The sequence below is a fragment of the Hyla sarda genome, chromosome 5 (assembly GCF_029499605.1).
Source record: "Hyla sarda isolate aHylSar1 chromosome 5, aHylSar1.hap1, whole genome shotgun sequence".
Lineage (NCBI taxonomy): Eukaryota > Metazoa > Chordata > Amphibia > Anura > Hylidae > Hyla > Hyla sarda.
This window is the reverse complement of record NC_079193.1, coordinates 140358213-140378714: the sequence shown is the minus strand read 5'-3', so window position 1 is coordinate 140378714 and position 20502 is coordinate 140358213. Positions and strand designations below refer to the sequence as shown.

The window sequence follows — 20502 nt, the reverse complement described above, 5'->3', positions numbered from 1 at the left end:
CAGTCATTTTACCCAAAAATCTATAGCAAAATGGAGAAAAAAAATCATTGTGCGACAACATTGGGGGCTTCCATTTCTACATAGTACATTTTTCGGTAAAAATGAAACTTTATCTTTATTCTCCAGGTCCATACGATTAAAATGATACTCTACTTATATAGATTTGATTTTGTCGTACTTTTGGAAAAAATCAAAACCACATGCACGAAAATTAATCCATTTAAAATGTCCTTTTCTGACCCCTATAACTTTTTTATTTTTCCGCATACAGGTTAGTATGAGGGCTCATTTTTTGCGCCATGATCTGAAGTTTTGATCAGTACCATTTTTGTTTTCATCGGACTTTTTGATCTCTTTTTATTCCTTTTTTGTGATAGAAAAAGTGACAAAAAATACGCTATTTTGGAATTTGCGCATACGCCATTGACAATGCCATTTAATTAACAATATATTTTTATAGTTCGGACATTTATGCACATGGTGATACCACATATGTTTATTTTTATTATGTATATATATTTTTATATGGAATTTGGGAAAAAGGGGGTGATTTAAACTTTAAATAAGGAAGGGGCTAATGTGTGTGTTTTTAAACTTTTTTGCACTTTTAGTCCCTTAGGGGAATTTTAGGAGGAATCATTTGATTTATCATACAGATGAATTTGCCAGACTTTATCATTCTGAGCGCCAGAGTGGACACAGGACATGAGGTACCTCAGCAGTGGATCTCCCCCCCCCCCCCCCCCCCGCTATCGCGCTGTGGGGGCACGACCCACACCATTGGACTACCAGGGATGGAATAGAGGCACCTTTAGATGCTGCTGTCAGCTTTGACAGCGGCGATCTAAAGGGTTAATAGCCAGCTGCTAATAGCCAGCTGTCGGCTATTAACGCCGGACCCCAGCCACAAGAATCAGCTGGGGGCTGGCCGGTATGACGCAGGCTCGAGTCGGGAGCCCTCGCCATACCTCCTTAATGGCACATGGACGTTAAGGGGTTAAGTCACCTGGTCACTGACACCTCGTGTGTAACAATCCCATGACAACTCACATGACAACTGATGATCACATGTTAACCTTTCTTAAAGATACAACATTCTTATATACACAACATAGGGGATAATATACAATTACAATAGAGCAGATGCAGGGGGGAGGGGCCCAGGGGACACTGCAGGGAGGCTGCCTGACAGGGCAGCAAGGGTACGGGGTAACAACTCCCATACTGGGCCACCACAACAACATGGCCCTAACCTTTCTAAACAAAATGACTATAGACCCAGGGAAGTGCCAGCCTGGAGAAGCAGAGCAATGAGCGGACAGCACGGAGGCAGGTGAGGGACCTCTGACCATTATGGCAGCTGATTGGGACCTCGCACTGCAGCTCCGATCAGCCACCCTAAAGGACCAACACCAGCATTTTACTGATTTAAGATTGAGTTATCAACTTTGATTATGGGTTGTAAAAAGTGAGTGCCAAATATCAGGCTGAGCGGGCATGAAACAACTTTAGGAGGGTGTGATTATGATGCAGTCAATCAAATAGTAAAACCCCAATAACTTGAGAAGTGGAGGGCATAGTAAGAAAGCAAGAAAGCAACAATTTTAAAACCAAAGGTCCCCTTTAATATCCTACTTGTTGAGATATGATCACTTGAAGTTACAGACCCAAAGACGAACTAGAAATTCTGATGGCAGCATGACGTCTGATTTCTGTCAGACTCACTGTATGAATTAAAATGATCAAATACTTTGTGGTCTCCAAATATCCCCAAAATGATTTGCTTTTCACAATTTGAATTCTCATCAGGGTCTTTGGAACAACACTGAACTTGGCATGCACCTTGAAACTTTACTGCTCTTTTATAGGTTCACCTACAATACTTTCCTGTATACACAATCTACTTGCTGTAGTAATGAGAGAATTACTAATACCGGCAATCCATGAGAGTAGTGCCTGAGTCCACTACAGTAATGTACCGTGAGACAAACTCTCCAACATGGAGCACGGCAGAACAACTTACATCTACTGCACAGAATTCAAGCTTAAACCTTATACAACTTGTTCTGACTAAAGCAGGTGTAGGAAAAAATGATATAACTACTGCCATACAGTATATTTTAATGTATTTATGCTAGGAAACTACCATATGTATATTAAGAAAGCTCACCAATTGTAGCTTAAAACTGATGTTTAAGAAATACTAGGGATTTTGACTTTACCTTTCTTCCCTTGTAAAAATATGATAGTATCCAGCTTGCTGTTCTGACAGACGTTGTTCAATTTCAATAAGCTTCTCCCGATATTTCTGACATGCTTTTTTCATGTTTTCCACATCCTGGTCTGTATTCTGTTCAGGATAAAAATATGGATGGAAAAGTCTAAATAATGTGTTTATAAAAGGAGTTAAATAACTCTGAGAGTTATGCAACCTAGACATTCCTCTGTGAGCTATACAGCCCAACAGTATAAGGAAAATGTACATGCCTGTAAAGCTTATGTCAGGAAAATCTCCCAGCATAAATGTCCATCCTCTTAATGACAGAACCAATATCCTTTTGTCCTATGTTTAGCCAGTTTACTTTGGATCCAGAGGCTCCAACATGCTCCCATGTAAAAGTTATGTGAATTTAGCCTAAATTATACAGAAAGGGAAAAATATATTTCTTCCCCTGCTGAATTTGTACATTTGCCCACTGACAAAGAAGTGATCAGTCTATTTGTTTATTGGTTTATCTGAACAGTGAGAGACAGAACAACTTAAAAGAAAAATCTAGATTGTAATTGGATTTGCGTTTGGCTCAGTGAATAAAGTATCACCTTAAAGGTGTACTTCGCCCCAAACATCTTATCCCTTATCCAAAGGATAGGGGATAAGATGTTAAATCGCGGGGGTCCCGCCGCTGGGCACCCCGGAGATCTCTGTGCCATCAGCAGCGACGTTAGGAACGTGGAAGCTTGCCGCTTCCACGTTCGGAACGTCACGGCACGCTCCCTCCATTCATGTCAATGGAAGGAGGCGTGACGGCTATGACGTAGCCGTCACGCCTCCTCCCTTAAAAGTGAATGGAGGGGGTGACCCCCGTGATCTAACATCTTTTCCCCTATCCTATATTTGGGGCGGAGTACTCCTTTAAGGGCTCTTAAGTCAATTTTCGTTTATGCACTTTCGTTTTTTCCTCCTCCCCTCCTAAAAATCATAATGCTTTAAATTTTACACCTACAGACCCATATAAGGGCTTGTTTTTGCATCACCAATTTGACTTTTTAATGATATCACTTATTTTATAACATAATCTGGAAAGAAACAGTTAGGTGAAATAAAAAAAAATGCCATTTTGCTACTTTTTAGCGCCTTACGTTTCTACGCAGTGCACTTTTCTGTAAAAATGACACCTTATCCTTATTCTGTAAGTCCATACGGTTACAAAGATACCTAACTTAAGTAGGTTTTATTTAATTTTACTGCTTAAAAAAACTTATAGCTACATGCACCAAAATTTGTATGTTTAAAATTGCCATATTCTGACCCTAATCATTTTTTTGATTCTTCCGTATACGGGGCTATATAAGGGCTCACATTTTGCGCTGTGATCTGTAGTTTTTATTGGTAAAATTTTTGTTTAAATGGGACTTAACTGATTGCTTTTTATAATTTTTTTTATGATATATGAAGTGACAAAAATGCACAATTTTGGACTTTGCTATTTTTTAACGTGTACACCATCGACCGAGCAGTTTAGCTAACCTTGTATTTTAATAGTTCGGACATTTACGCGCGCGGCCATACCACATATTATTATTTTACTGTTATTTTATTTAAAAAAGGGGAAATGGGGCGAAGATTCCAACTTTTATTAGTGGAGGTGCTTATTCACATGTATTAACTTTTTATTTTTTACACTTTTAACTTTTTTTTCATAGGGGGCTATACCATGCAATCTTTTGATTGCATACACTGTCCAATGCATTGCCATAGCATAGCATTGATCAGTGTTTTCGGTGCTCTGCTGCTCCAGCCTGCATGGCTGGCTGGGAGCAGCAGAGGACCGATCGGATGGTGAAGAGGCAGGTAAGGGCCCTCCCGCCATCCTCTCAGCTGATCAGGACATCATGATTTCAATGTGGTGGTCCTTTTTACTTTCATTTTATATGCCACAATCAACTTTGATTGAGGCGTCAAAGGGTTAATGCCGAGCATCGACCCGATCGGTGATACCCAGCATTAACCCTGGGTCCTGGCTGCTGATAGCAGTCTGGACCCACTGGGTTTAACACACACTCAGCCCGTGAGCATGTTTTAAACACTGGTAATGGGACCAGGGCATACATGTATGCCCTGCGTCCTAAACCCCTTGGAGATGCGCCCTGCATACGCCCTGCATCCCTGATCCTTAAGGACTCAGGGCATATATGTACACCCTGGTCCCGTTTACCAGGTTTAAACCGTTTTTACCAGCAGAGAACAGGTTGAACCCGGTGGGTCCCGGACTCTACAGAAAGCCAGGATTTTTAGAGAGGAACGAGGAAAAAGTGAAAATGCAAAAATTCCTTAAGGTGAAAATAGACTGAATCCCTAAGGGGTTAAAGACTCTGGAGCAAGGGTGTACCTGTTCACCCTGCGTCCGCAACAGAGTATTTGACCCCTTTGAAAGACACCATAGTACTTGGTGGCAAAGCAATTGTTGGCAATGACAGAGGTCAGACGTTTCTTGCAGTTGGCCACCAGGATTGCACACATCTCCGGAGTGATTTTGTCCCACTACTCTTTCCAGATCCTTTGCAAACTAAGATTTCAAGGCTAACATTTAGCAACTTCAACCTTCAGCTTCCTTCATGGATTTTCTTCGGGATTAAGGTCTGGAGACTCACTAGGTCACTCCAGACCCTTAAAGTGCCTCTTCTTGGGCCACTCCGTTGTTTTGTCTTGGCTTTGTGTTTTGGGTCATTGTTTTTCTGGAATGCCATCCTGACCCATTTTCAATGCCCTGGCTGAGAGAAGGAGTTTCCAAGATTTGTCGCCACATGGCCCCACCCATCGTCCCTTTGATACAGTGAAGTTTTCCTTTCCCCTTAGCAGAGAAACACACCCAAAGCATAATATTTCCACCTCCATGTTTAACGGATGAGATGCTGTTCTTGGGGTGATGGGCAGCATTCCTCTACTATAAACTCGGTGAATTTACTTGATGCCAACAAGCTTGATTATGTCTCATGTGACCACAACACTTTCACCCAGTTCTCCTCTGACTCATTCAGAGGTTCATTAGCAAACTTACAATGGGCCTGTACATGTGCTTTCTTGAGCAGTGGAACCGTGTGGTTGCTGCAGGATTTCAGTAATTCATGGCATAGTGTGTTAGCAATTGCCCCAGCAGCCTTTATATCATTAAAATGATCCAAATGTGTAGTTCCATACTGATTCCTCATCATCCTTATGATTATTGAACATCCATGAGATGAGATTTTGCATTTGGCCCCTGATTGAGGGAGATTGACAGTTATTTTTGGTTTGTTCCATTTGTGAATAATCTTACCAGTTGTTGTAAACCTGCTTGGTGATGGTCTTGTAGCCCATCTTGTGTAGGTCCATGTTAATGTCAGGGACATATTTGAACAGCTCTTTGGTCTTGGCCATGGTGGATAATTTAGAATCTGATTTATCGATTGCTTCTATGAACCAGTGTCTTTTCTACGGGTAACAAGCCGGGATTAGGAGCACTCCCTTTAAGCTCACCTTGCTGAATGTTACTGAGTAAAATGCAAATCAATTCATAACTCATTTGAAATGCATTTTCCTGGATGTTTTTGTTGTCATTCTGTCTCTCACTGTTCAGATTAATTTACCACTAAAATGATAGACTGATCATTTATTTGTCAACAAAGGACCAGCTTCATACATTCTGCCTGGCTCATTTCCAAGAACAGAACAGGATATCCGGCTCCCAATGGAAAATAGTAAAATCCAACTTTATTGCAAAAAATCGAAAATTCCTAGTAGGTGAAAAAATAATGAAAAAATAATAATAATATTTTAAAAACACATTTTGTTTGTGTTTCTAACCTATTATTATTATTTCATTATTTTTTTACCTACTATTAATTTTTGATTTTTTGCAATAAAGTTAGGTTTTACTATTATCCATTGGGAACCGGATATCCTGTTCTTGGAATTGCCTCACCTAGAGACCCAGCTCTAGCGTTTTCCTCCGAGCTTCCAGATTGATTCTACGCTGATGCTATCGTGTATGCCATCCATATAGGAGGGGTGAGCTGGTCTATACACATCTCTACTTCTATGAAATAATAAATAAACCCCAGAGTGTAATTTGCAACTTAACCACAGGATGTCTCCCTTATGTGACAGAATACCTTTCAGTAAAGTTATTAACTTGTTGCACTATTATTTAAATCCAGCATGTTTACTGCACTTTATCCTCAGGGCACCCCATTTGACATCATATTTGACACTATATCAGGGTGTGCCCAGGGGAAGCTACCACTTACATAACCAGTTATAAAGACCCCTCAACACTGGTCAACATGCAGAGGCCCTGAAGCCCACTAGACTGGGACTTATGAGTGCAGTGAGAAGTAATGTCAATGTCTAGGAGGGTGTCAGTGAGGAGGAATGGGGTACTTAAGACCCTCATTTCAGAGGTCTCAGCAGTTTCAGTTGTGGATGGGTAATAAATGTTGATTGTGATTATTGATTAAAAAGAGTGCCTAGCATGACACTATTAACCCTATAAATAATCCTAATAAAAACTAACCTTTAAAATGTTCTTAAAAGAAGATGTACACGGTTAAAATTACCAATATTGCTACGGTATTAACATTAGATAGTTCTTGCCAATATACAAACAGTATATGCAGAGTGATGCATAGTCTGCTCTGCCAGTCTGCTTTAGAGCTGCACTAAAGCAAGAAATTGTATTTTGTATTATGTATTAACCACAGGCTGCACCACAGGTTCACGTATATATATATATATATATATATATATATATATATATATATATATATATATATATATATAAACTGTGGCAACAACAAACAAAAAAAATATAAAACACTAACAGACAAAGCCCCCCTGACATGTTTCGCTCTGACCGAGCTTCTTCAGAGGTCTAAGCTAATGGCTGCTAAAATGGTGATCGTTTGGTCTTTTATATTCTCTGTTGCTGATGACAAATAAGGGTGGCAATATTACTATCCAATGAAAACCCAGCATAAATACTGTTTAAAGGATCATTCATAGGGGTAACATCCGGAAGGAGCAACCAATCCACACCTTTGTTTACCTTTCCAGGTTAAGTTATCCCATCACACCTTGCCACCTCATAATAAAGCGTCATGCAGAGCACTCCTACTGCTATTAGTCAACCAATCATGTTATGTTCATGTTAAGTCACTAAACAGATGATGTCACCACGTCCAGAGAGAATTCCTCCTATCATTACCCACTCTGAACCTTATAGTGTTAAAAGTGTTGTGTAAGGCACTCTTTGTTTTTTGATTATATAGCACCCTTCACCCTAATAGGGGTATCTGTGAACTATACATACCAGTGATATAGAGATTAAAGACTCCCTCAATAACTTCAGTGTTTCTGATAACTCTTTTTCTAGGTTGCTGTGAGTAGAAGGTCTCATAGATACATTGTGCCTGTATCTTGTTGGGCTTCTTGGGGTACAGCAGTGGTGGCAGTGACAGCAGTGACAACAATTGGTGCTCGGGGGTGAATGTGGAAAGTGGTGTGGGCTCCAGAAAGCGGTATCAAATGACAGTGATCCCGTGACATTGCATCTCCGTTGATGTGAACAGTGATTGTTAGTACAGCATTCATTCCACCACCCCATATCAGTCTGACTAAAGGCTTCCTTTTGTTCTGTATAGCGCTGTAATAAAGCATGCACTTCACTTCTGTTAGTATTTGTGCTAACAGTATTAGGTTTGTGTGATCCATCATTTGCATCTTGTAGCCAGTTTGAAGCCATTTGAATGGTCACTGACTTGTAAATATTTGTGCTTATTTCTGTCTGAAATGTGTTCTTTTTGTCTTCTTGGTAGCTAGCATTTAGCTCCCCATCTGAGTAATCTACAGATCCTTCTGGGGTAGGAGATGGTGTCCATTTCAAGTTGGACAACTCCACTGAACACTCATCATCTGCAAATGAATCTCTCTCACTATCACTCTTGTGATCGCTTACACAGTCTTCAGGGAAGTCTGGTGTTAGATTATCATTTATCTCACCAGGGGATTCAGGGATACTTTCCCTAATATCACTTAAGTAATGTGTGACATAAACTGGGAAGGCAACTTCTGAAGGAACCTTCGGGGACTGTACTTCATCTTCACTGACTGAACCATCTATTTCACATTGTGGTAGACCGCCGTCATTTTCTGCATGTGCTTCATTTCCGGTATCTTCTACTGCTGGTTCTTGACTTTCTATTTCTTGCATGTTGTCTTCATCAGCATTATTAATGGAACTATCAAAGCTCTGAAACATATCTTCACTGTTCTCAGTGTTTGTTGACAATGACTTTTCTTTCTTAAATCCACTTAAGGCAATATTAGAATTTGACCGTGAAGGTTCGATGACGTGACCGGCATCATCATGTTCTTCACTTTCATCCTGAAAGGCAGAGAAATCCGCTTTCCCCCTGAGAGTAGTCTGACTATCATTACTGTCTGAGCTTTCATGCAGATTCTGTGAAAAGAAGAACATAGACAGTGTAATGTAAAGAATGCTATCTTAATTATTGTGACAGTCTATGAAAATGCAGTATTACTATCTGCTGGCCCACCAGGATGAAATGATTGTTTGTTTGTTTGTTTTCCACAGTTCTAGAACTACATTTCTATTTAACTAAACACATTTATTGCTGGGGTTCCCTTAACTGGGTCGACCAATGTCACAAATGATGTTAGGCGGAGACAGAGAAGGGAATTATTTCATAGACCAAATGAATGATCTCCTTCTCGGCAGTCAATAGACGGCCAAGGCATTAAAGGGGTACTCCACCGGAAAGCATTTTTTTTTTAAATCAACTGGTGCCAGAAAATTATACAGATTTGTAAATGACTTCTATTTAAAAATCTTAAGCCTTTCAGTACTTATCAGCTGCTGTATTCTCCACAGGAAGTTCTTTTCTTTTTGAATTCCCTTTCTGTCTGACCACAGTGCTCTCTGCTGACACCTCTGTCCATTTTAGGAACTGTCCAGAGCAGGACAGGTTTGCTATGGGGATTTGCTCCTGCTCTGGACAGTTCCAAACATGGACAGAGGTGTCAGCAGAGAGCACTGTGGTCAGACAGAAAGGAAATTCAAAAAGAAAAGAACTTTTAATAGAAGTAATTTACAAATCTGTTTAACTTTCTGGCACCAGATGATTAAAAAAAAAAAAAAGTTTTACAGCGGAGTACCCCTTTAAGAATCTGTGCATTGTAGTAGGAAATTATGTGCATTACTATTATTCAACCAAATAAGGGACCATGTAACTCATGGTTGCATACAGTTCTTTAGAGCAGAAACCCTTCTTCACTATTGGATCCTTAGCCCTCTTCTTACATACACTCATTTCTTTATTGGAATGTATAGAAAGGGGTTGACCTGGTTAAACAACCACTTTAAAGCTAAATTACCGTATTTTTCGTCCTATACGCACCGGCGTATAAGACGCACCCAATTTATAGGGGCAAAATCTAAAAAAATAAAGATTTTGAACCCAATAGTGGTCTTCAACCTGCGGACCTCCAGATGTTGCAAAACTACAACTCCCAGCATGCCCGGACAGCCGTTGGCGCACGCCGGCGCACGTACGCGACGACGTGATGACGAGGAAGGAGAGCGCCGGCCATACAGGGGATCCCTGAACGGAGAAGACACCGAGGAGGCAGGTAAGGTCCCCCCGGTGTACTGTAAGCACTAACCCGGCTATTCAGTCGGGCTGTTCGGGACCGCCGCGGTGAAATCGCGGCGGTCCCGAACAGCCCGACTGAACAGCCGGGTTAGTGTCACTTTCCCTTCAGACGCGGCGGTCAGCTTTGATCGCCGCGTCTGAAGGGTTAATACAGGGCATCACCGCGATCGGTGATGCCCTGTATTAGCCGTGGGTCCCGGCCGTTGATGCCCGAAGGATCCGCCTCGATAGGAATGTATTCGCCGTATAAGACGCACCAACTTTTCCCCCCAGTTTTGGGGAAGAAAAAGTGCATCTTATGCGGCGAAAAATAAGGTATTGGCACTGACACTAAGTTACTGTAGGCTGTTTTCATAGTTATAATAGTTTTAATCATTATCAGTCTTGGTTATTGTGTTATCAGTATATCAGACAGCAACTGCAACAGTGGATGTTATTGAGGAGATTAGTGGCCTCGAATGTAGGGATAGGAAAAAAAACAGGAAAAATCCCCCTCAGTAGGTGCTGCATTGATGTGGAGTACAAGAATCAGGACTTTGGAGCATTAACCAATTTGTTAATTGGTTAATGAGTTCTTTTTTGGATAAAACTCCTGATTCTTGTACTTCACATCAACACATCACCTACTGAGGGGGATTTTTCCTGTTTTTTTCCTACTTCAACTGCGGTTGCCATACCGCTACCTCACGGCAACAGCACAGTGAAATCCAAGCCTAGTACCCTTAGCTTAAAGGGGTACTCCGCCCCTGGCATCTTATCCCCTATCCAAAGGATAGGGGATAAGATGTCAGATTGCCACTGCGGCACCCCGCTATCATTACTGCACAGAGCGAGTTCGCTCTGTGCATAATGACGGGCGATACAGGGGCCGGAGCAGCGTAATGTCATGGCTCCGCCCCTCATTACGTCACGGCTCGTCCCCTTAATGCAAGTCTATGGCAGGGGGCGTGACGACCGCCACGCCCCCCTCCCATAGACTTGTATTGACTGGGGCAAGCCGTGACGTCACGAGGGGTGGAGCCGTGACGTAACGATGCTCCGGCCCCTGTATCGCTCGTCATTATGTGCAGAGTGATCTCGCTCTGTGCAGTAATGATAGCGGGGTGCTGCAGCAGCGATCCCCGGGGTCCCCAGCAGCGGAACCCCGGCGATCTGACATCTTATGCCCTATCCTTTGGATAGGGGATAAGATGTCTAGGGGCGGAGTACCCTTTTAAGGGTGATATGCGTATATTATGTACGCTCCAGGTGAGCAGTATATATACATCAGTCACCATTTAATGCATCAGGCGCCGGCTTCTGTCTGTTCCTTTTTTAATTTGTTCTATTATGCAGTCGAATGTAAAGAGGAATGTAGAGAAGATGAGCAGATCACTGGATGCTTCATTCTAAGTCTATGACACATACTCTTGAAAGGGGTACTCCGCTGGAAAACTTTTTTTTTTTAAATCATCGGGTGCCAGAAAGTTAAACAGATTTGTAAGTGATATAATTCCACTGGTATAGGAGAACAGAGAAACGAGGGAGAGCAACTTCCGTATACTAGTGGTACCATAATTGGGGGACTGCAGCAGTTGTCAGGGTCCAGTTACTCCGTAGTACCTGCGGGGTGCATGCGACTAGGTGAAGTATCAATCTAACATAACAAGAGAATGTAGCATTCACTCACCGCATAAATATTCTATATTCTATATTCCTGGCTGGAGGGGATCCAGGACTTCAGAGTCTTCAGGACTTCTGACCCGTGATCCCCTCCAGCCGGGAATATAGAAGCCGTTTATGCGGTGAGTGAATGCTACATTCTCTTGTTATGTTAGATTTGTAAGTTACTTCTATTAAAAAAATCTTAATCCTTCCAGTACTTATCAGCTGCTGTATGTTCCAGAGGAAGTTCCTTTCATTTTGAATTTCCTTTCCGTCTGAACACAGTGCTCTCTGCTGACACCTCTGTCCATTTTAGGAACTGTCCAGAGCAGGAGAAAATCCCCATAGCAAACCTCTCCTGCTCTGAAATTAAACTTAAGCAAATGTGTTCATGCGGAATTCATGTGGAAATGGATGCATGAATTCCGCATAGATGTGGAGAGATTCAGCGGATTCCGCATTATTTGGCTGGAATTCCACATCTTTCTGCATACTTTCTGTCACGTGCACATAGCCTTAGTCTTTTCTTTATAATTCCTATTCCTTTTGAATTCCCCCTCTGGCTTTGGCTCAAAAACTGCAGTGTGGAAACCCAGCCTTAGAAATACAAAATAATGAACATTATTTACCTGTAGAGGTAAAGGCTCTGTCGGTTCTTCTTGGAATCCACTACTGTCAGACTGGCAGCTGTTTGTTCTGGTCATTTCTATAAAACAGATGTCAAGCTTTATTGATATATTTTACTAATGAAAACCAAATATTATAAAACATTGTACCGTATTTCTTTTTTATATCTTTTTAGTTTCTGACGGTAGATATTTTTTCTTGCACATGATTATGAGGATGTTCATCTGGATGGATGTGATTTATAGTAGCCATTTGGACAATTTCTTCCTGGAGATGACCTATTGACTCCTATTGAAAGTGTTCTAGAGAATGTTCTGAGAACACATTTGGCTTCCAAAGTACAGGACAAATTGTGTCAAGAGAGGCTAAAAGAGTGTACTGACGGCTCTCACCCTCACCAGGGCGCTATGTAGCAAACTGGGAAAGAAAAAAACCTACACCGCACCGTATGCGTCCTTTTTTCGCATTGTGGCCAATGACTGATATATGGCAAAAGTACAGTATGCACCCCCATAATATACAGCTGTTCTTAACATATATACTGTACACAAGTTTTAGATGAGTGTGGAAGAAATGCTGCAAAGCACAAATTCTACTAATAGAAGTGTTAAGTAGAATCAATGAGATCATCTTTAGAAGTAAATGGGGGGGGGGGGGGTTATCACTGGTTTTACCTTGGTTTGGTGGAGTAAATTTGTCGCAGTTTGTCTCAGATGCTGTTTACAGACTCAAAAATTATGACTTTTACTTTAGAAGACTTTTTTTTTTTTAAAGAACATACCAAGTGGTGATTTCAGTTGATATCATACAGTGGTCAAGAATTTATGATGTGCAACTTTTCAGTTTGTCGCATAGTTTGGTGCAACTGCTATAACTGAGGTGCAAATCTACACCAAACCTGACTTGGCTTACAAACTGACTGCGGACAGCATTATTAAAGTTGCACATGAGTTGCACAAGCAGGAGGCATCATACAAACTTGAGTACTGAAAGGGGTACTCCGGTGAAAAACATTTTTATTTTTTTAAATCATTTGGTGTCAGAAAGTTAAACAGATTTGTAAATTACTTCTATTTAAAAAGCTCAATCCTTCCAGTACTTATTAGCTTCTGAATACTACAGAGGAAATTCTATTATTTTTGGAACACAGAGCTCTCTGCTGACATCACGAGCACAGTGCTCTCTGCTGACATCTCTGTCCATTTTAAGAACTGTCCAGAGTACGAAAAAAATCCCTATAGCAAACATATGCTGCTCTGGACAGTTCCTAAAATGGACAGATGTGTCAGCAGAGAGCACTGTGCTCGTGATGTCAGCAGAGAGCTCTGTGTTCCAAAAATAAAAGAATTTCCACTGTAGTATTCAGTAGCTAATAAGTACTGAAAGGATTAAGATTTATTAATAGAAGTAATTTACAAATCTGTTTAACTTTCTGGCACCAGTTGATTTAAAAAAAAAAAGTTTTCCACCGGAGTACCCCTTAAAGTAAGAAATCTGATCAGCACCGGACTTATCACATGACGTACACCAGGTAAGAGATTTGGTGCAGGTACACAATTTCCACCTAATAAATTAATGGAGTAAAAAGGCGTTCACCTACTCCACTTTTCATAAATACCCCCAAATGTATGTAAAGAATGATCCCCTCATATGTTGAGAGACAGGAAATAATGTACTTTCTCTTAATAGTACATCAAAATGTTGCATGACTTTTCACTATACATGATTGAGCTTTACTGACACAACCCTGAACAGCATACTACATAATGCCCACATGGTGGCGATAGAAGACCACATTTCTATTAATTCTAAAAGTATATATATATATATATATATATATATATATATATATATATACATATATATATATATATAAATATATGCAGAACATGTGATTGCTGTAGTTATTAATACTGTATGCTGTCATTTATAGTTATATATCATTTTCATCTCCTTGTGGTCTGTTTACACGTGTATACTGTGTATAATTCAGTTGCATTGCCTTGATAAGATACTTAATACCTTTATAATGCTAATGCCAACTCGACAAACATTTACCCTACCATACAATGAGGCCGGTATTATACAAGGTAAGCTTTTCTTGCATGCATAATCATTTAATGTATATATGCACACAAATACAAAACAAACTCATAGACAAAGTTGACCCCAATATCGAACTCTGAACTGCTAAAGCAGTTCAGAGTTCGATATTGGGGTCAACTTTGTCTAGGACTTGTATGCCAGACTCCACGTCATGAAAGGAAGACGCTGGTCACTGGAAGTTTTCTAGACATTGTGAACCTGGAAGTTCAAATACAAACATAAATTTCATTTATTAAAGGGAACCTGCCACCTGATTCATGCTGCCCAAACCACTGACAGCATGGAACAGGTAGAGGCAGCGGGATACCGAGACTGGGATTTACTCTGTAATGTTAAGGGGTTTCCGAAAAAAATCATAGTTTTTGAAAGCCTCTGGGACCTTGGTAAGTAGTGATGGGGGGTGGTCCTGGGTTTCCCCTCATACACTACTTTGTGTTGCTTTTCTTTTGTCATGAAAAGGAACCTTCCAGTGACTAGTGTCCCCTTTATGTCATAGGAGGACACAGGGACACTAAATCAGCTGCACAGTGTGAAGACCACACAACCCCTCCCCCCATCTCAGCTCCCTGGACCCCACTTATTGTGGCACGGTTGGAGGAATATTGGTTGTCAGTAACATGAAGGCTTTTTATGTCTGGAGCGTATACAAAATAAAAAGCATGATATTTCTGATTTATATCGATTTTAGCAACATCTGTTTGTTTATTCAATATTTCTATGTAACTATGCGACCAATAGCGCCAAGGTTTATACCCTGTAAACTTTTCCCTAGTGTTATTACAGTCATCAGCTGTGTTTTGCCTCTTTATAACAATAAGACATTTGTTTTACTATTCACTTACTTCTAAAGCTCCTGGCCCCTTTCCAGTCTTACGCACTTGTTGCTTAGCCCAGGAGGAACCTGACACCTTTAGTAAATACGTTTTCCCCAATGTCATCATAAACGCAGGGTACATTACCGTTTTGGAAATCTGTAGCGTCTCATTAATAAAATACAGAATAACCGCTGGTAAAGCTGCAGGAAATATTAGGGAATTGTTCAAATAGCCATTTCCCAAAGTTTGTCATGTTTGGCATTTAGTGATAAATTCTTTGCTTCCATAGTGTGTCTGCTGATGGCCACTGTATACAATGTTATGGAATCGGACATTTCTTCCAGCTCTACATGTGTATATTTAGATTACCCTTGCAGTGGGGTAACAATAAATTTGGGGCTCCCCCCAGCAATGGCATATTGGGGGCCCCATCTAAGTAGGGTCCCCTTGGCCTGCCAGTATCGGTATATTAACCCCTTAAGAACCAGGCCAATTTTATTTTTGCATTTTAGTTTTTTCCTCCTCGCCTTCTAAAATCCATAACACTTGTATATTTCTATCCACAGACTCATATAAGGGGTTGTTTTTTTGCATGACCAAATGTACTTGCATGACTTAATGAAATCTCTCATTTTACCATAAAATCTACGGAGAACCCAAAAAAGTATTTTTTTAGGGAGGAAATTTAAATGAAAACCCCAATTTTGCTATTTTGGAGGGTTTTGTTTTCACATTGTACACTTTACGGTGAAAAATACAAGTTTTCTTTATTCTGTGGGTCAATACGATTAAAATGATACCCATAGCTACATACTTTTCTATTATTGTTCCACTTAAAAGAAAATCTCAAACTTTTTGTATAAAATCTGTATGTTTAAAATTGCCCTATATTGACCACCTATAACCTTTCAATTTTTCCGTATATAGGGCGTTATGAGGGCTAATTTTTTGCACCATGATCTGTACTTTTTATTGATACCACATTTGCATATATGAAACTTTTAAATCACAAACATTTTTGGGGGAATAAAATGTGACAAAAAAGCAGCACTTTTGGACATTTTTTTATTTTTTACGTTTATGCCGTTCCCCGTACGGGATCATTAACATCATATTTTGAAATTTCAGACATTTACAAATACGGAGATACCAAATATGTTTATAAATTATATTATAATCTAAAGCAATCACTTGATTGCTAATACTGTTTAGTGCTATGCATAGGGCATAGCACTGATCAGTATTATCAGTGATCTTCTGCTCTGGTCTTCTCAATATCAGACCATAGCAGAAGACCCTAGGAGACGGCCGGAGGCATGTGAGAGGACCTCCACTTTAGATGATCGGATGCCCGCGGCAGTGCCGCGGACGATCCGGTTGTCTATTCAAACATGCGCATTGCTGCAGATGCTGTGATCTGTATTGATCACGGCATCTGAGGGGTTAATGGCAGACATCAGCGCGAGCAATTATTAGAAAATGGAAGACATACAAGATTACTGATAATCTCCCTCGATCTGGGGCTCCAAGCAACATCTCACCTCGTGGTGTCAAAATGATCACAAGAACGGTGAGCAAAAATCTCAGAACCACATGTGGGGGACCTAGTGAATGACCTGCAGAGAGCTGGGACCAAAGTAACAAAGGCTACCATCAGTAACACACTACACAGCCATGGACTCAAATCATGCAGTGAAAGACGTGTCCTCCTGCTTAACTCCTTGGGGACGAAGGGCGTATGCATACGCCCTCGCGTCCCGTCAGTTAAGGACGGAGGGCGTATCCATACGCCCTCGGCATTTCCGATCACTGCCGCTCGCCGGGCGGTGATCAGACCAGGATGCCTGCTGATATCTATCAGCAGGCATCCCGTGGCAATGCCTAGGGGGGTCCTGAGACCCCCCCATATCGGCGATCGCAGCAAATCGCAGGTCAATTCAGACCTGCGATTTGCAGCGATCCGGGCAAATCGGGTCACTGGTGACCCGATCTCCTGGAAAATAAGACTGATCGGAGCTGTTAGAGCCAGCTCCAACCAGCCTAAAGGATAGGAGCGAGGTGGCAATGTTGCCACCCCCTCCTAATCCCTGCCATTGGTCGGTCAGGCTGACCACCAATGGCAGGAGGGGGTGGGGGGTTAGAGTTAATTTCCCCCCGCTCTGCGCACCGATCGAAGTCGGTGCAGAGCGCGGGGAACACGGGCGGCGAGGGGGGGGACATGGCCCGGCTTACCCGGACCTGCGGCAGCATCCCGGAGCAGCAACGGCAGGAGGAAGAGCGGCGGCCGGAAAGTGCGGCTGAGAAGGCTTCAGTGAAGATCGCGATAAGTGATCTTCACTGTGGCCTTCTAAAAGCTGCAAAACTACAACTCCCAGCATGCCCACACAGCCAAAGGCTGTCTGGGCATGCTGGGAGTTGTAGTTTTGCAACATCTGGAGGGTCACAGTTTGGAGACCACTGTGTAGTGGTCTCTAAACTGTGGTCCTCCAGATGTTGCAAAACTACAACTCCCAGCATGCACTGACTGTCTGGGCATGCTGGGAGTTGTAGTTTTGCAACATCTGAAGTGGCACAGTTTGGAGACCACTATATGGTGGTCTCCAAACTGCAGCCCTCCAGATGTTGCAAAACCACAACTCCCAGCATGCCCAGACAGTCAGGTATGCTGGGCGTGTAGTTGTGCAATATCTGGCCCTTCAGATGTTGCAGAACTACAACTCCCAGCATGCCTGGACAGTCTGGGCATGCTTGGAGTTGTAGTTTTGCAACATCTGGAGGGCTACAGTTTGGAGGCCACTGTTCTTCCCCAGTTGTTGCATAACTACAACTCCTAGCATGCCCAGACTGTCCAGGCATGCTGGGAGTTGTAGTTCTGCAACATCTGAAGGGCCAGATATTGCAGAACTACACGCTCAGCATCCCTGACTGTACGGGCATGCTGGGAATTGTAGTTTTGCAACAGCTTTGGGCACACTGGTTGGGAAACACTGTGCTAGAGTCTGTTTCCTAACTCAATGATTCCAACCCATGTGCCTCCAGCTGTTGCAAAACTACAACTCCCAGAGTGCACTGACAGACCGTACATGCTGGGAGTTGTAGTCTTGCAACAGCTGGAGGCACATGGGTTGGAATCACTGAGCTAGAGTCTGTTTTCTAACTCAGTGGTTCCCCACCAATGTGCCTACAGCTGTTGAAAGACTACAACTCCCAGCATGTACAGTCTGTCAGTGCATTCTTGGAGTTGTCATTTTGCCACAGCTGAAGGTTTGGGGCGCCCCCCCCCCCCCCATGTGAGTGTACAGGGTACATTCACACGGGCGGGTTTACAGTGGGTTTCCTTCAAGGAAACTTACTGTGAACCCCTGTCTGTGTGGATGTACCCTAAAAACACTACACTACACTAACAAATAATAAAAAGTAAAACACTACACATACACCCCCTTACACGTCGCCCCCCCCCCCCTCCCAATAAAAATGAAAAACGTCTCACACGGCAGTGTTTCCTAAACGGCGCCTCCAGCTGTGGCAGAACCACAACTCCCAGTGTTGCCGGACAGCCATAGACTGTCCTGGCAGGCTGGGAGTCTTGCAACAGCTGGAGGCACCCTGTGGGAGACACTGCTGTAGGGTTTTGGTGGAGACAAGCCCCATCCTTGTAACCAGGTCCACCCCTACTGCAAATTCCTAATTTAGGCCTCAAATGCACATGGCGCTCTCTCACTTCAGAGCCCTGTCGTATTTCAAGGCAACAGTTTTTGGCCACATATGGGGTATCTCCATACTCGGGAGAAATTGCGTTACAAATTTTGGGGGGTTTTTTCTCCCATTACCCTTTGTAGAAATGGTAAATTTGGGGGAAAAAACCTGCACTTTAGTGAAATTTTTTTATTTTATTTACACATCCAAATTTAACGAAAAGTCTTCAAACACCTGTGGTGTTTTAAGGCTCACCGGACCCCTTGTTACGTGCCTTGAGGGGTGTAGTTTCCAAAATAGTATGCCATGTGTTTTTTTTTTTGCTGTTCTGGCACCACAGGGGCTTCCTAAATGCGACATGCCCCCAAAAACCATTTCAGCAAAACTCACTCTCCAAAATCCCATTGTCGCTCCTTCCCTTCTGAGCCCCCTACTGCGCCCGCCGAACACTTGACATACACATATGAGGTATTTCCATACTCGAGAGAAATTGGGTTACAAATTTTGGGGGGATTTTTCTCCTTTTACCCCTTGTAAAATTTCAAAAACCGGGTCTACAAGAACATACGAGTGTAAAAAATTAAGATTTTGAATTTTCTCCTTCACTTTGCTGCTATTCCTGTGAAACACCTAAAGGGTTAACAAACTTACTGAATGTAATTTTGAATACTTTGAGGGGTGCAGTTTTTATAATGGTGTCATTTATGGGGTATTTCTAATAGGAAGGCCCTTCAAATCCACTTCAAAACTGAACTGGCCCCTAAAAAATTCCGATTTTGAAAATTTTGTGAAAAATTGAAGAATTGCTTCTGAACTTTTAAGCCCTCTGATGTTTTCCAAAAGTAAAAACATGTCAACTTTATGATGCACACATAAAGTAGACATATTGTTTATGTGAATCAAAATATTATTTATTTAGAATGTTTATTTTCCTTACAAGCAGAGAGCTTCAGAGTTAGAAAAATGCAAAATTTTCAATTTTTTCATCAAATTTTGGAATTTTTCACCAAGAAATGATGCAAGTATCGACAAAGAATTACCACTAACATAAAGTAGAATATGTCATGAAAAAACAATCTCGGAATCAGAATGAAAAGTAAAAGCATCCCAGAGTTATTAATGCTTAAAGTGACAGTGGTCAGAATTGCAAAAAATGCTCCCGTCCTTAAGGTTATAATGGGCTCCGTCCCCAAGGAGTTAAGCCAGTACATGTCCGGGCCCGTCTGAAGTTTGCTAGAGAGCATTTGGATGATCCAGAAGAGGATTGAGAGAATGTCATATGGTCAGATGAAACCAAAGTAGAACTTTTTGGTAAAAACTCAACTCGTTGTGTTTGGTGGAGAAAGAATGCTGAGTTGCATCCAAAGAACACCATACCTACTGTGAAGCATGAGGGTGGAAACATCATGCTTTGGGGCTGCTTTTCAGCAAAGGAACCAGTACGACTGATCCATGTAAAGGAAATAATGAATGGGGCCATGTATCGTGAGATTTTGTGTGAAAACTTCCTTTCATCAGCAAGGGCATTGAAGATGAAACCGTGGCTGGCTGGGTCTTGAAGCATGACAATGATCCCAAACACACTGCCCAGGCAATGAAGGAGTGGCTTTGTAAGAAGCATTTCAAGGTCCTGGAGTGGTCTAGCCAGTCTCCAGATCTCAACCCCAAAGAAAACCTTTGGAGG

At 41.8% G+C, this 20502-nt stretch overlaps 1 protein-coding gene across 3 annotated transcripts in view; it reads right to left on the bottom strand.

Moving 5' to 3' along the window:
* Nucleotides 1-20502, bottom strand: part of ITPRID1 (ITPR interacting domain containing 1) — a 248932-nt gene that overhangs the window by 11408 nt on the left and 217022 nt on the right. For all 3 annotated transcript variants that reach the window (XM_056520390.1, XM_056520389.1, XM_056520391.1), the window contains 3 exons: nt 12204-12280; nt 7569-8717; nt 2223-2350 (listed from right to left, as the gene is read on the bottom strand). In XM_056520390.1, coding sequence (XP_056376365.1) covers nt 2223-2350; nt 7569-8717; nt 12204-12280 — 1354 coding nt within the window. The remainder of the gene's footprint in view (nt 1-2222; nt 2351-7568; nt 8718-12203; nt 12281-20502) is intronic.